The following is a 13,681-nucleotide window of genomic DNA, read 5'->3' on the forward strand; positions in this document are numbered from 1 at the left end:
CCATGACCCCCCCCCCACCCACACCTCTGTCGCCTGTCTGAGTCACACCCCACCACCTCACCCTACAGGATGCCAAGACACTGCGGGCCCCAGGTGGCCTGAGTGCCATCATCATGGCACCTCCACACCATAGCTGCTCTGCAGGTGACAGACGGACGGTTGCCGTGGCGGGACGGGGGATCGGGCGCCAGAAGCCTGTAAACGAAGACGGTTGGTAACACTGCCACTTGTTTCTGACGGATGCCAGATAACATTGGAAGCCGCTTTAAGAACAGTGAGTGACCTTTAGAGAAGTTTGGATCCAGTCCAGGATATGACGTGACTGCAGCAGTGGGTGGAAGATGGGGTGGTTACGTACTGCCCTCTGGTGGAGACAGGGTAGAATCACCCAAATTTCAATTGTTGCAGATACGGAAAATTACATACTGTAGCTTTAAAGCGGTATGTGAATGATTTCTGGTCCTCAGTAATCTGTGGTGATCATCACTGCCTCGATGTTTGAATAAGTAGGAATATAATATTATAACTCAAACCTTAAATAAAAAGTATTTTTATTTTTTAAAATAAATGCATTTTTTTGCAGTCTGAAAACAGCAGGCCATGCACTGCTGCTCTGGACATTGCAGGCAAACAAAAAACAACGTTATAGTAGGAAAAAAATAGGCTAAGCTTCCTTCTCTTCAGTTAATTTACGCTCGTTTGTCTCAAACACTAGGGTCTATCTCAATTGAAAGGGTCTCCTTCATAACCAAAAACATTGTTCAAAGAAAAGCTACAATGGTGATAAAATCTGAAAATTAAGTGATATATATTTTTTAAAGGCACTGAACAGAGTAAGAGTTTGATAGCCTAGGGAGGTGTCATTGGCGAAATTTTACAGAGCTAGAGCGCAAATTCAGTGACAAAAAAAGGCAAGAATAGAAATTAGCAATGTAATTCTGCTTATAGGAGGCAACAAGAAAAAAGTACATTGAAAATCCCTTTTATCAATGTTTGAGTAATAATAATAATAATATGTAGTGTGAGACAAATCTTCATTAACTTTCTACCAACCTGGAGTTTGAGACTAGTGTTATCTTCATATATAGATCATGTTAAAAACTCAATAAGACCGTAACATCGGCAGGCACAAATCTTCATACTACACAATGTTGACCAATGGCTCCCCCCTCTTTTCTGGAAACAAAAATACACTTCCAAAAAAAAAAGAAAAAAGAAAAAAAGCAGCAACAAAAGAACAACTGTACAATTCAATTAAACCTGTGTTTTTACATAAGTTACAAAAAAAGAATACTTCATTTAATGTTCCTTCATACCGAGGAAAAAAGAAACCCAGACTTTGCATAATTCATTCTTCAAACTTGGTGACCTATTGCTGGTGCGTAACAATGAAAACGGTACTGAATAATAATAATACTATACGGTGTAAGATAAAGAACGGCGATAAAAGGAGGCTGCACTTGGGAACTCTGTTATTATTGGTAATATCCCTCCAGTTGTACTATACATGCACAATGCAATGGCAAGGGTCTGAGTCAAGGCAGAGCTGAGGCCTTTCCTACATGCTGTGAGCATCTGACAACCCTATGTGGCTGGCAGCATGTACCTGAACCACGTCATTTGGCCAACAGGACTTCATGGCACCACATGTTCCATGACAGTAACATATTCATTCGCATTTTCAGTAATTACCTCAGAACTTGTCAACATCATAACCATAAAAATAACTTCTCAAACAGAGTATCCTTGAGTGACCCCTTCTAGATGATCAAGCACCACACTGACATATTTTAGCTGTAAGAACTAGGCATGGTTATTCAGGTGTTTACAGAACACATTGTAGGACATTCACCCGGGTTGATCTCTGTGTATATTCAGAACCGGTTTGGCTGACACTAACTAATGCAGGCAACAGGAAAGCACTACTGTAGGTGTGCACCAAGGCTTGTTTCAACTCTTCAAGCACACTACTGAACACAGGGGAGAGGAAACTGCCACTGGAGGTATGCTCAGACAAAGTAAACACCGTAAAAAAAAACAAAAATTAATTTAACTACTACAGCTTATTCATAAAGGGATCATATGTACACTGGAGAAGTGCTTACACGTGACTTCATATGGACTAGTTAGATCAAGTGAAAATCCTTCATTGGGTGGAGAGGACACGGTGCCCAAGTCTCTCCATGAGCTATGCGTTCCTCAGCCTTTCCTTAATAACGGAGGGAAATTACCCCATATCACTTCCTGTCTCTGCCGAGGAAGTAAAAGTGTGTCGCCGTTTTGCCGATACTCTTACTTTGGTGATTGCTACTGCCTATATTTATACCAAAGGGAGTAAATATGTGGGTGAACAATACGTGAGAGTGAAGTGGCACTCCGCAGCATAAATTAGACAGAGTATCATATCACAGGAGTAGCATGTAAGGCAAACCACAGGTCACTACAAAAACCAAATAGAGCACCACATCTTACTAAAATGCCAAATTAAAACAGGAAAACATAACAGGGATAAATAAATAATGTGATTCTTCATTAACACTGATACATGATTTTGTGGTCTGGTCGGATTACGATGACGTAGTGGAGTAGCTGACAGGCCAATGTGATCAGTTCCTTCAGGTGAGTCGCTGTGGTGGGGGGGGGGGGGATTTAGAAAGAGTCTTTGTGAGGGAGAGGTCTCCTGACGTGATACGTTCTCATGGACGTAGCTTTGTGATCGCTGCTTGAGGAAGTAGACGATGTCCCATGTGCATTGGAGAGGGATGTGGAGCCACAGGCAGGGTTTGGAGTTCAGAGATCATCTGGGCTGCAGCATTGCGCAAAATATTAGTGTTTACAAATACCTTTGTCAGCATTAACGCAACAAAAAATAAAGGGTGTCAGCTTCTTAACAACAATAACGATAGTGGGCGGCTGTGTGGGCCTCTTTAGCACAGTTCCAAAATAAAACCACCAAAAATATATAACAAATAAAATAAACTCAGATCTAGTCCCCACCCTCCCTCCCCTCTTGACCCCTAATCTCTGACCCCTGGCACAGGGTAGTCAGACTCAGACCCAGCCGCTGGTCAGCTTGTAGAACATCTCCTCATCCAGAGACTCGTTCTGGTCCTTGGCGCGCGTGGACAAGAAGATGTAGCCTCCGATGAACTCATGTACCACCTTACAGTCCACCTCCGCACAGATGAAGGCCAGGCTGGGCTCATCTGCAAACTCCACCGTCACCTAGGGCACAGGGTGATCACACAGTCAAAACCATAGGGCTTTACTGACAATTCATTTAGTAAAGATGTGAAAGATTTACGTGTGAAATGCCATGTTAAGATGACAAAGCGAAAACAAATTGACGGTGACTCTGTTTAGAGTATTGAATGTGTTGTCTCTAAAACGGTTTATTTCCTGGTCTATAAGCTGAAATTTGTACCATCTTGATCTCCCAGTTGACGTTCCACTGCTTCATGTTGGCGAACCTCCAAGTCTTGATGGCGTCTCCGGTGTTGGCGTCCATCCGGATCAGACGGTTGTAGGTGATGCCGATCAGTTCATCCCGCTTCCCGCCCTGGAATCTGGGAATGACAGATAATTCCAAGTGAGCTCACTGCTTGGGATGCGGTTCTTGGAAGTAATATGCTTACTGGATTTCACCATGCATCTTTGTATCCGACAATAAAATCTTTGTTAGCCATAAAACAACAAGTCCAAAAACACACAGACACAGAGACAGACAGACAGACTTGGGGAAAATGTCTGTTATTTTCTGTATGAAGAAGGAGAGGGACTCACTTGGCCAGGAAATGAGTGATGCCAAACTCGGGCAGGGACTGCCACGCCTGGATGAAGCGCATCTTGGCCTCGATCAGACTCATCTGGGCCACGTTCTGGTGGGCCTCCAGGATCCGGGCCGAAATCTGATTAACACATATTGAAAGGCTGTTGAACACGTCACACACCAACACCACCTCCACTCTGAAACCAAGCCCCAGACCAGGGCTGTTCAAATGTCGGTCCTGGAGGGCTGAAACACTTCTGGTTTTCATCCTCTCTTTTTAATAAGGGACTAATTCAGACATGGGACACCAGGTGAGTGCAATTAACTACCAGGTAGAAACAGAAAAAATATGTTTTTCAGCCCTCCAGGACCTGAATTGAACAGCCCTGCCCTAGACACAGACATTGGTCTACTGTGCACACATGGCCCCACCCTCACCACACTAAAACCCCGCTATAAACCCCCAAACCCAAAGACACCTCCCCGTAAATATAGGAAGGCACACAAGGTCACCGAACTAAAGTATGAACCAACAGTTGAGATCCCCAGAGGCCAGTCTAAGTCTAATGGCCCATGAAGTGCCTCTCCGCCCCGGCGCGTGTGTTTCTTTACAGCCCTAAAGTTGAGTTCGAAGCAGAGCAGCCCAAACCCATGGCGTATGCGTCAGTGGGATGAGGAGACAGACAGATGCTGACCTGGGTCTTCAGGACAGACTCACCACTTTAACATCTTACTATCCCATTCAGAGTGTGTTAGTAGTTGAAGGAGAAATGAGAGGAAATGAGGCTTGAACAAAACACAATTAGCAATCGCCCTTGGACTGGGAAGTTTCAGTTTTCCTAAGACTAACAGTGAAACAAACTAGCTATTCAGACTGTTAAACAACTACTGCTATGGTAAATCAACCACGACCCCTAGAGAAAGCCATTTCCACTTACCAGGTCCCTGATATAGCCTGGCTGAAGAGGGAGGGAGGCAGGGATGGAAGAAGAGTGCAAAAGGAGGGGAGGTAGAGAGAAAACAGAAAGAAAAACAAGCAGGTGAGAACAAGGCCATCGAGCAAAGAAAATAGCTCCAAAACAAAGCAGCAGAATCCGAATCAGAACAGGGTAAATGAACAGGAGAGTTGAGGTCTGTAGGATCATGCAGCAGTCTCCATGTGGAGAGAAAGCAGCAGCAGTCACAGAACAGTATCTGTCAGGGCAAGCAGAGGGTTTAGTTATTTGGACACAAACAATTACAAACTGATTTCATTGACTTAAAAGTTTGAAACATTTAATTGGAGTAATTATTTCTTGAAAGACCTGGGTGACAGTTGTTGGAGGTTTTATTTTACACTTAACTAGCTTGAGTACAGTACTGTAGGGCAGGCCAGTAGCCTTGTGTATGCAATTCCCATTATGTCCGCCAGGTGGTATTACATACCAAGGCATCACACAGCTGTAGTATAGAGAGCTACAACTCTGCATTTGGTTATCTAGCAATATCCTGGTGTTTGTTATTTGGCCTCCCCAGTTTGCTTTCTCTTATGTAAAACTGTATGTTTGGCTAGGAAGTTAAGAAACCATCTAGCCTAGCACCCAGCAATCTATAAATTCCTGTGCGTATCTGCTGGGATTGGAGCACGAAGTCCCATGGGGAGGGTCTGAGATGAGGAAGTCCAGTTTGGGGGGAAAAGGGAGAGGCAGTACCCTGAAAACATCTCTCCCACAGCACAACTAGCTGACTGACTGACAGAGTGGCTTTTCTCAGCCTGGCTTCCCATTCTGCATTCCCAGGCAGAACTCATTTCCTGAAACTCCCCTCCCAAACACACACAAAAACTACAAAACAAACTCACAAAAAGCACACAATGCTCTTCAAAACTTTCCTCGCTAATCCCACCGCCAGTGGCCCTGTCCAGCCAGAGATGAGAGGAGTGTTTCATTAGGTGCCTTTGGGCCATCCCGTGCTTGCCTAGCTAGGCTCGGTTGGGTTAGAGCTCAGAGCCTCACACTGAGACAGAGACTGGAGATGGGCCAGAACCACAGCCCCATACAGACAGACTGCCCCGCAGGCCTGGGTAGAGAGGCTAGGAGGGGTGAGAATTTGAATGAGATCTGAGTGGGAGGCCCATCACACTACAGACTATATACACACACACACACACTCACACACCTATCCTGTTTTTAGGCAGCAATGCTGAATAAACAAGTTTAGCTCATTCTCAATTCAATCTTTTTAGAACAAAAACACAATTTCAATGTGATTCAGTGGACACAGTAATGACTGTTTTAGGATGTCCACCCAGGATAGACATTTCCTGTTTGATGAGCTCTCCCCTCCTCCCTTACACATCAGGAGTGGTCTTTCCCCATGCTCTTTTCCTAGACGACCCAGTAACACGCCAGGCTGAAGCAATGGTTACAGTCCAAACCCAGACTAGTATGGAGTCATCACTTAACCACCGAACACACACACACACACACACACACACACACACACACACCCACCCACCCACACCAAAATAACTTCCCACTTTTCCTATACAGCTTAATCAGAACCACATTGAGTGAGTAAGCGAGGGAAGGCCACTCCCCCTCCCATCTGTGGAAGCATGTGCTCTGCAGGTCTAATGTACAGTATATACATCAGCCTGTTATTTACATGGGAATTTGCTAAGTACAGAGCACAATTATACTGCCCCTTAAACAAGTTAATCTAATGCATAAATGTGACTTCATTGGTTGGCTTTTGGTGGTTTGCTTCCGAGTAAGACAACTCCTTTAGGTTGTCTGGATTTCTCTGGCTGCGTCTCTCAATAGTCTTCAGTATTATATTATTTTCCTCTTCTCCTTTCCTTCTTGAGCACAGATCTGGCAGGGCATGGATGGGTGAAATTAACATGGTGGACCTCTATCCAGTCAACTAGCTTCCTTGATAGTCACCTTTCAGTTATAATGACAGAAAGGAGACGAGGGAAGGAAGCTAGTTTAGAGTAAGGAGATCGCCTTTGAGCCTCACTTGTGGTAATCCTCCCTTTCAGACTGCTGAGTGCATGGTCCGCTGTCCTGGGTTCCCCTTAGAGGGAAGGTGGGAGCATTCCTGTGCAGGACAACCCAGACGCGGGGAGGGGGTAAACAACAAACTCCCCCTGGAACAATTATCTCCCCATTATCTCGCCAGGGTTGCTTCCTGCTGCCATAGATTTGTCTGTTCACTCGCAGTGTATGTATCCACCTGCATGCATATTTGAATCCTTGGCCATTCAGCTGTAGGCTACATAAATGGGGTCTCCTCTCCACACAGACCCTGGTTATTTCAGTTACCTGCTTGTTCTTGTACTTCTTCAAGTAGCGCGGCGACACCAGGCACTCAGAGTTGATGTCGTTGGTGACGGCTGGCTCCGCAATGAACTGGGGGTCAGGGTTCATGTGCTGCATCTTGAGGAAGGACAGAATGTTGTGGACCTCCAGATTGTAGGAGCTGTCTGCCATTGTCTTCCCCTTAGAGGCCAGGCGGCACGCTGCCATCCAGTGGGCATACTGCTTCTCCTGCTTGGGGAGGGGAGGGAGTAGACAGAGAGAAGGATGGTGGTTATGATTATAAGATGACTACATGGACCGCATTTACAGTATCAGTGTTTCCCCTGGAGGGGGGGGGGGGGGGGGTGTCTGCCTGCGGGGGGCCAAAGAGCCATACTCACAGCGTCACACCGCAGCCAGATCTCGTTCATGCCGTCAGCTACCGGGATAAGCAACTTGATGTTGAATTTCTGAGCGGAGATGTTGACATCTGGTGTCACCTCGCAACCTACAAAAACACAAACAGTTCAGAGAGGAAGGGGGCGGTAGGTGGTCAAAACCATCCACCACACATCATTGGGGATCACACAGACTCAGGTCGTAAAGGAACTGTTGCATTCTTTAGTGAGTGTGTGTGTACCTCTTAGATTCATTTGGAGAGAGGGTGTCCCATGAGCCTCCTCTTTGCTCTTGTAGCAGGAAATTGTGATGTCCTTGAACGTGCACCAGTACTGCTTGTAGCCTTTCAGTGTCAGTTTCTTTGGCCTGGAAAACGCATAGAAAAGAGAGAAAAAGAGCGACAGGGGGGTAGTCAGTTCTGCTTGAATCACAAAACACATAGCTTAGCAACGCTAACCCAACCCCAGACACCAAGAGGAGAGCCGTCAAGCCACATAAAAAAGGGGGGTACTTTTTCCACTTGAGAGGGGCCAAGTCTAACTGAAAAGACGAGAGAAAGAGACAGCGAGAGCTTTCTCAGCCGCCTCCTGTGGTCCATAACAGAGTCAGTAGCATGAATGGGAGAGGAGCCAACGTTGGACATGAGTTTTAATGGAGGACAATTACTGTGGAAATACCTCTCAGTAATAGTCTACAGCTTATATTTTTACAACATTATTAAAGCCGCAAGAGCTACCTGCTTGTCAACACGGGCCTGTTGTCAAAAGGCTTTTATGACTAGGGCCAGGGGTTTTACTCACCACCTGACCAGGAAAAACTTTGGGCGCCTAGCTATGTATAAGATATTGCTCTGTGCCCTAGTTAGAGCCTATAATACAATAATAATAACATATGCCATTTAGCAGATGCTTTTGTCCAAAGCAACTAAGTCATGCGTGCATAGATTTTATTTATGGGTGGTCTCTTGAGTCAAACCCACTATCCCTGTGTTACAAGGGACATGCTCTACCAACTGAGCTACTGAGGACCACTTTAACCCGCCATGAGCTAAAGAGGACCATTATAACTGGTCCTAGTCCTAAAGTAAACCCGAATCACTGCAGTAATCAGTGTTTTTGATTCATCCTGAGCCCCACCAATAAGCTGGTCCTGGGAACAAGCCAGTCCACAAACCCAATCCATACAGCCAAGTTTGATACTGAACAGACAACAGCTCTCCAATTTGGGCCCAAACCTTGTTTCCTGCTCACAAAGTATTAGATTTAAAATCCCAGGGACAATGCCTTCTTTAAAGGCGCATGGCCAGTCATTAGCAGACATCAAGAAAGGGCTAAAATGAATCAACGGAGGCAGTCTGTAGAGTTAGGAGGAACTGGCTAGTTGGCTCTTTGCCACTGATCTAAGGTCAGTTTAGAATTTCCCCCTAATGGATTTCAGGATGATACACTGATCCTAGATCTGTGATTAAAGACAACTTCTACCACCGAAGCGGTTGCTGAACTTACTTGAAGACTTTGACGTAGTCAGCCAGTTCAGGAATGGATGTGATATCACCCTGAGAGGAAGAGAGGAACAAACATGTTTAGTGCTGGTTGAATGGTTATTATTGAGAAAGGACAAGGACAGGATTATAAAGCACAACTTTAACAATGACCTCAAGTTTGACTTTCTATGTTTGCAATGTCATCGCTCAGAGTTGCATATAAAAGAAAACAGTTAGGTAATCAAGCTTCAACTTCCTCAGATAAGCTGTATAAACTTCAGTTGGTTGGGGCAGACAGTTTTAACAATGGCCAAATCATGTGATACCCACTACCCATACAGAATTGACCAATCATTTATATTTATATTTATATATACACACTAGATAACTGACAGGGGGTGCTGTTTTTAAGCCACCGTACCTCCATCTTGGCACTTCCCCAACGTTGTAAAAAAATATTTTGGAAGCTATAGAAATGTCTTAATGTCTACATTTGTTTTTACCACGTTTATTCTATTACAGACACCTAATGCATACTTTTAAATTATATTATGTGAACTAAACATAAAAATAATCAAATATATAACATTCTCCTTAAAGTATAATCGTTACTGTCCCCACTACAACAAAATACTTAAATACATGTAATTTTGTCCTTTAAATATTTAATTGAAATACTGTAGAATTCCATTCATTCTTGTGGAGGACCGCTATTACTGGGGAGTGCCAATATGGCTGACCGATGGCTTTAAAGCATCTCACTGACCAACACATAGCATCAGCATTCTAGTCTTTATATACATCATTAGAATTTACACCTTCTGAAGTAGCTTTTTGCCTTGCAGTGAAGTTCTCACCCAGACCCTAGTCAAACTAAAAAAAACTAGTTTTAAGTGAGAAGTAGACATTGGTCTGAAGCCGAAAAAGGAAATGTGCACCACAATGCGTACTTCACCGATGCTCTAAGGTTTTCCAGCACACAGCTTTGACCTACTGTACTATAGTAGCTATGCTCGTCTATTGTACTACAAACAATATGTAGGCAGGTTGCTTAGGATTCGAACCTTCTCAAACAGCCTGACTAATTGCCATGGTTTTTACACCAGAAGGTGCTTATACAACACTATTTTACAACATAATACAGCAAAACATAGAGTAAAAGTAAACAATGACAAATGGCAACTGAAATAATGTTTAGAATTTATTAGTATTTATTTTATATTAACAGCTGATTTTCCAGAGGGAAGCGAAAAACCAGAAACCCATTTAAGCCAATATATGATGTAAAATGAATTATTTTTCACTGATCTCTTGTAACAAGACAAACTAGAAAGCTGCTGGAAAATACAAAATAATCTACATGTACCCATTAACATGAACATTTAAAGTGTACTGAAGAAAGACTGAGTAGGATACTACATTACCTGTAAACAATAGTGAGTTATTACAAAATATACAATGTACAATCGTATATTCATCAGATACAGTTCAGGGATGGCCATAATTGCTCTTTAAGAGCTACAGGGTTATGCAGGATTTATTGTTCAAGCCCAGTTCTACCACACCTGACTGTACTATTCAAGGTCTCGATGAACAGCTGAGGTCTTGATCAACAGCTGAGTGGTAAAATCAGGTGTGGTAGCACGGGGCTAGAACAAAAAAAGCCTGCATAACCCTGTGGCTTGTCAATAGCAATTTTGGTAACTCCTGATACAAACACTGTGGCAAACTGCTGAGAAACACCTGTAAAATACAAAGTCAATAGACAAGTACAGAACACTTTTAAGGACACATATTTACAAATCTGACAATGGATTGGCGCGCTAAATCCTTTAGCTACAAATGTTCTTAGTAATGCTGTACACAACTGTCCAATGGCAGTAAAAGTGCACACATTCCCACATTTACAAATGGCAGTATAAATTAAACAGATGGGAGTACTCATTTGGAAGAGAACATAGGCTACTTAAGTACTACTGATAGTGTACGATATGCTTAAGATGTGCAAGTCATTTTTCAGCTCCACCAGGGCCAGCTTGACAAATTTCTTAGCTTCTCAAATGAAAGTGTGGCCAGAAAAGGAGAAACGATTACAACCTGTGCAATTTATTGTGTGCATTTGTACTGTAGAGATGGAGTGCATCTGACGGTGTGTGTGTTTTGGGAAAGGGAGGGGGGTGTCAAAATCTATACACGAAAGAGAATGGTCAAAATATCCCCTCCGGTAGGTGAACCCAGAACCTTCAAATCCCAGGGCAGTGACGCCAACCGTTACGCTACAAACCCTGTTATAGATACATCAACTTGAATATCCAGGTTTCCAGGTCAGCAGTTTACACAGATGATTTCAGCCATATGAAAAACCCTCCATACCAAAATATACCTAGCTACCTTCTGCTTCTAATCCAACTGGTGTAAGCTAGCTAATTAGTTACAGCTGCTAGCTTTCTACTAGTCAAGTTGCTCTACCCGGGCTGCAGTCCAAAGCCACTCACAGCCCTCAAATTAAGTGGACACTTCTGATGACGTATCATGACGTCTGACGAGTATACACTTGCAGGTCAAGGGAGGAAGGAATTATTTTTAAAATGGACCATCCTTGCACGGAAATTCGTGCTTTCAGCCACCGGTAGCTTGTGTGTGCTTTATATGCACTACATCAATTATGAGTGCATGTCTATGTATATTAAATATATTATTAAATATACGCCTACTGTATGATAGCTAGCAAATTAAACAACGTTAGCCTGCCTAGCTGGAACATCTGAAGGAAAACATTTTATTTCTACAATTTCTAAAAGATAAAAAAAAAACATTTCCTTTTTACGAGACGTGTTTGTGCCGTCATGTGCGTTAGTAGCACAATTACGAACTTATTAGCATTCGTTTTTACTTACACTTGTATGTTGACTTCTCCATTGATTTGAGCTAGGTTTGGGCAAAAATAATTCTGACAACCCTAATACTAACACGACCCTGTCAACAATCCGGTATAGTGGTTCTCGGTAACGGCCGGATGGATTATGACGAGAGGCGTGTCGTGTAACTCAAATCAAGTTGATTTGCAAATTTTCATCTACATTGGTGTCATATTAGCATAAATATGATGGTAGGAAGAGTTGAATTTAACATTCCGATTCAACCATAATATATGCCACTCTGTATGTCCCAATAACATTTGCTCTAATTGAATGTACCACTAGAGTAGCAGTGAGGTAAAGTACAGTAAACTGCATAACTAGTGCTTGATACAGTAAAGTGCAGTAGTACCAGTGTATTGGAGGTCTTGCCTCCCTCCAGGGTTATCTCTAGGTCTGACAGGGTTGGGGTTAGTATAGGACAGTAAGATGTAGTACCAGGGTGATCTCCAGGTCTGACAGGGTTAGGGGTTAGTATAGGACAGTAAGATGTAGTACCAGGGTTATCTCCAGGTCTGACAGGGTTAGGGGTTAGGGTTAGTATAGGACAGTAAGATGTAGTACCAGGGTGATCTCCAGGTCTGACAGGGTTAGGGGTTTGGGTTAGTATATGACAGTAAGATGTAGTACCAGGGTGATCTCCAGGTCTGACAGGGTTAGGGGTTAGGGTTAGTATAGGACAGTAAGATGTAGTACCAGGGTGATCTCCAGGTCTGACAGGGTTAGGGGTTTGGGTTAGTATAGGACAGTAAGATGTAGTACCAGGGTTATCTCCAGGTCTGACAGGGTTAGGGGTTAGGGTTAGTATAGGACAGTAAGGTGTAGTACCAGGGTGATCTCCAGGTCTGACAGGGTTAGGGGTTAGGGTTAGTAAAGGACAGTAAGATGTAGTACCAGGGTTATCTCCAGGTCTGACAGGGTTAGGGGTTAGGGTTAGTATAGGACAGTAAGGTGTAGTACCAGGGTTATCTCCAGGTCTGACAGGGTTGGGGTTAGTATAGGACAGTAAGATGTAGTACCAGGGTTATCTCCAGGTCTGACAGGGTTAGGGGTTAGGGTTAGTATAGGACAGTAAGGTGTAGTACCAGGGTTATCTCCAGGTCTGACAGGGTTGGGGTTAGTATAGGACAGTAAGATGTAGTACCAGGGTTATCTCCAGGTCTGACAGGGTTAGGGGTTGGGGTTAGTATAGGACAGTAAGATGTAGTACCAGGGTGATCTCCAGGTCTGACAGGGTTAGGGGTTAGGGTTAGTATAGGACAGTAAGATGTAGTACCAGGGTGATCTCCAGGTCTGACAGGGTTAGGGGTTTGGGTTAGTATAGGACAGTAAGATGTAGTACCAGGGTTATCTCCAGGTCTGACAGGGTTAGGGGTTAGGGTTAGTATAGGACAGTAAGGTGTAGTACCAGGGTGATCTCCAGGTCTGACAGGGTTAGGGTTAGTATAGGACAGTAAGATGTAGTACCAGGGTTATCTCCAGGTCTGACAGGGTTAGGGTTAGTATAGGACAGTAAGATGTAGTACCAGGGTTATCTCCAGGTCTGACAGGGTTAGGGGTTAGGGTTAGTAAAGGACAGTAAGATGTATTACCAGGGTTATCTCCAGGTCTGACAGGGTTAGGGGTTAGGGTTAGTAAAGGACAGTAAGGTGTAGTACCAGGGTTATCTCCAGGTCTGACAGGGTTAGGGGTTAGGGTTAGTATAGGACAGTAAGGTGTAGTACCAGGGTGATCTCCAGGTCTGACAGGGTTAGGGGTTAGTATAGGACAGTAAGGTGTAGTACCAGGGTTATCTCCAGGTCTGACAGGGTTAGGGGTTAGTATAGGA

At 43.8% G+C, this 13,681-nt stretch overlaps 1 protein-coding gene across 6 annotated transcripts in view; it reads right to left on the reverse strand.

The window, feature by feature from the left end:
• Window positions 1–534: 534 nt before the first annotated feature.
• The window catches only part of fermt2 (FERM domain containing kindlin 2), a 112,410-nt gene continuing 99,263 nt past the window's right edge, over window positions 535–13,681 (reverse strand). For 4 of the 6 annotated variants that reach the window (XM_029729886.1, XM_029729885.1, XM_029729888.1 and 1 more), the window contains 8 exons: window positions 8,958–9,007; window positions 7,694–7,818; window positions 7,455–7,561; window positions 7,078–7,302; window positions 4,708–4,728; window positions 3,784–3,908; window positions 3,425–3,566; window positions 535–3,225 (listed from right to left, as the gene is read on the reverse strand). In XM_029729886.1, coding sequence (XP_029585746.1) covers window positions 3,052–3,225; window positions 3,425–3,566; window positions 3,784–3,908; window positions 4,708–4,728; window positions 7,078–7,302; window positions 7,455–7,561; window positions 7,694–7,818; window positions 8,958–9,007 — 969 coding nt within the window. In that variant the 3' untranslated portion in view covers window positions 535–3,051. The remainder of the gene's footprint in view (window positions 3,226–3,424; window positions 3,567–3,783; window positions 3,909–4,707; window positions 4,729–7,077; window positions 7,303–7,454; window positions 7,562–7,693; window positions 7,819–8,957; window positions 9,008–13,681) is intronic. The other 2 variants (XM_029729887.1, XM_029729890.1) reach the window with 1 other exon arrangement.

This window comes from Salmo trutta, chromosome 33, assembly GCF_901001165.1.
Source record: "Salmo trutta chromosome 33, fSalTru1.1, whole genome shotgun sequence".
NCBI classification, from domain to species: Eukaryota; Metazoa; Chordata; class Actinopteri; order Salmoniformes; family Salmonidae; genus Salmo; species Salmo trutta.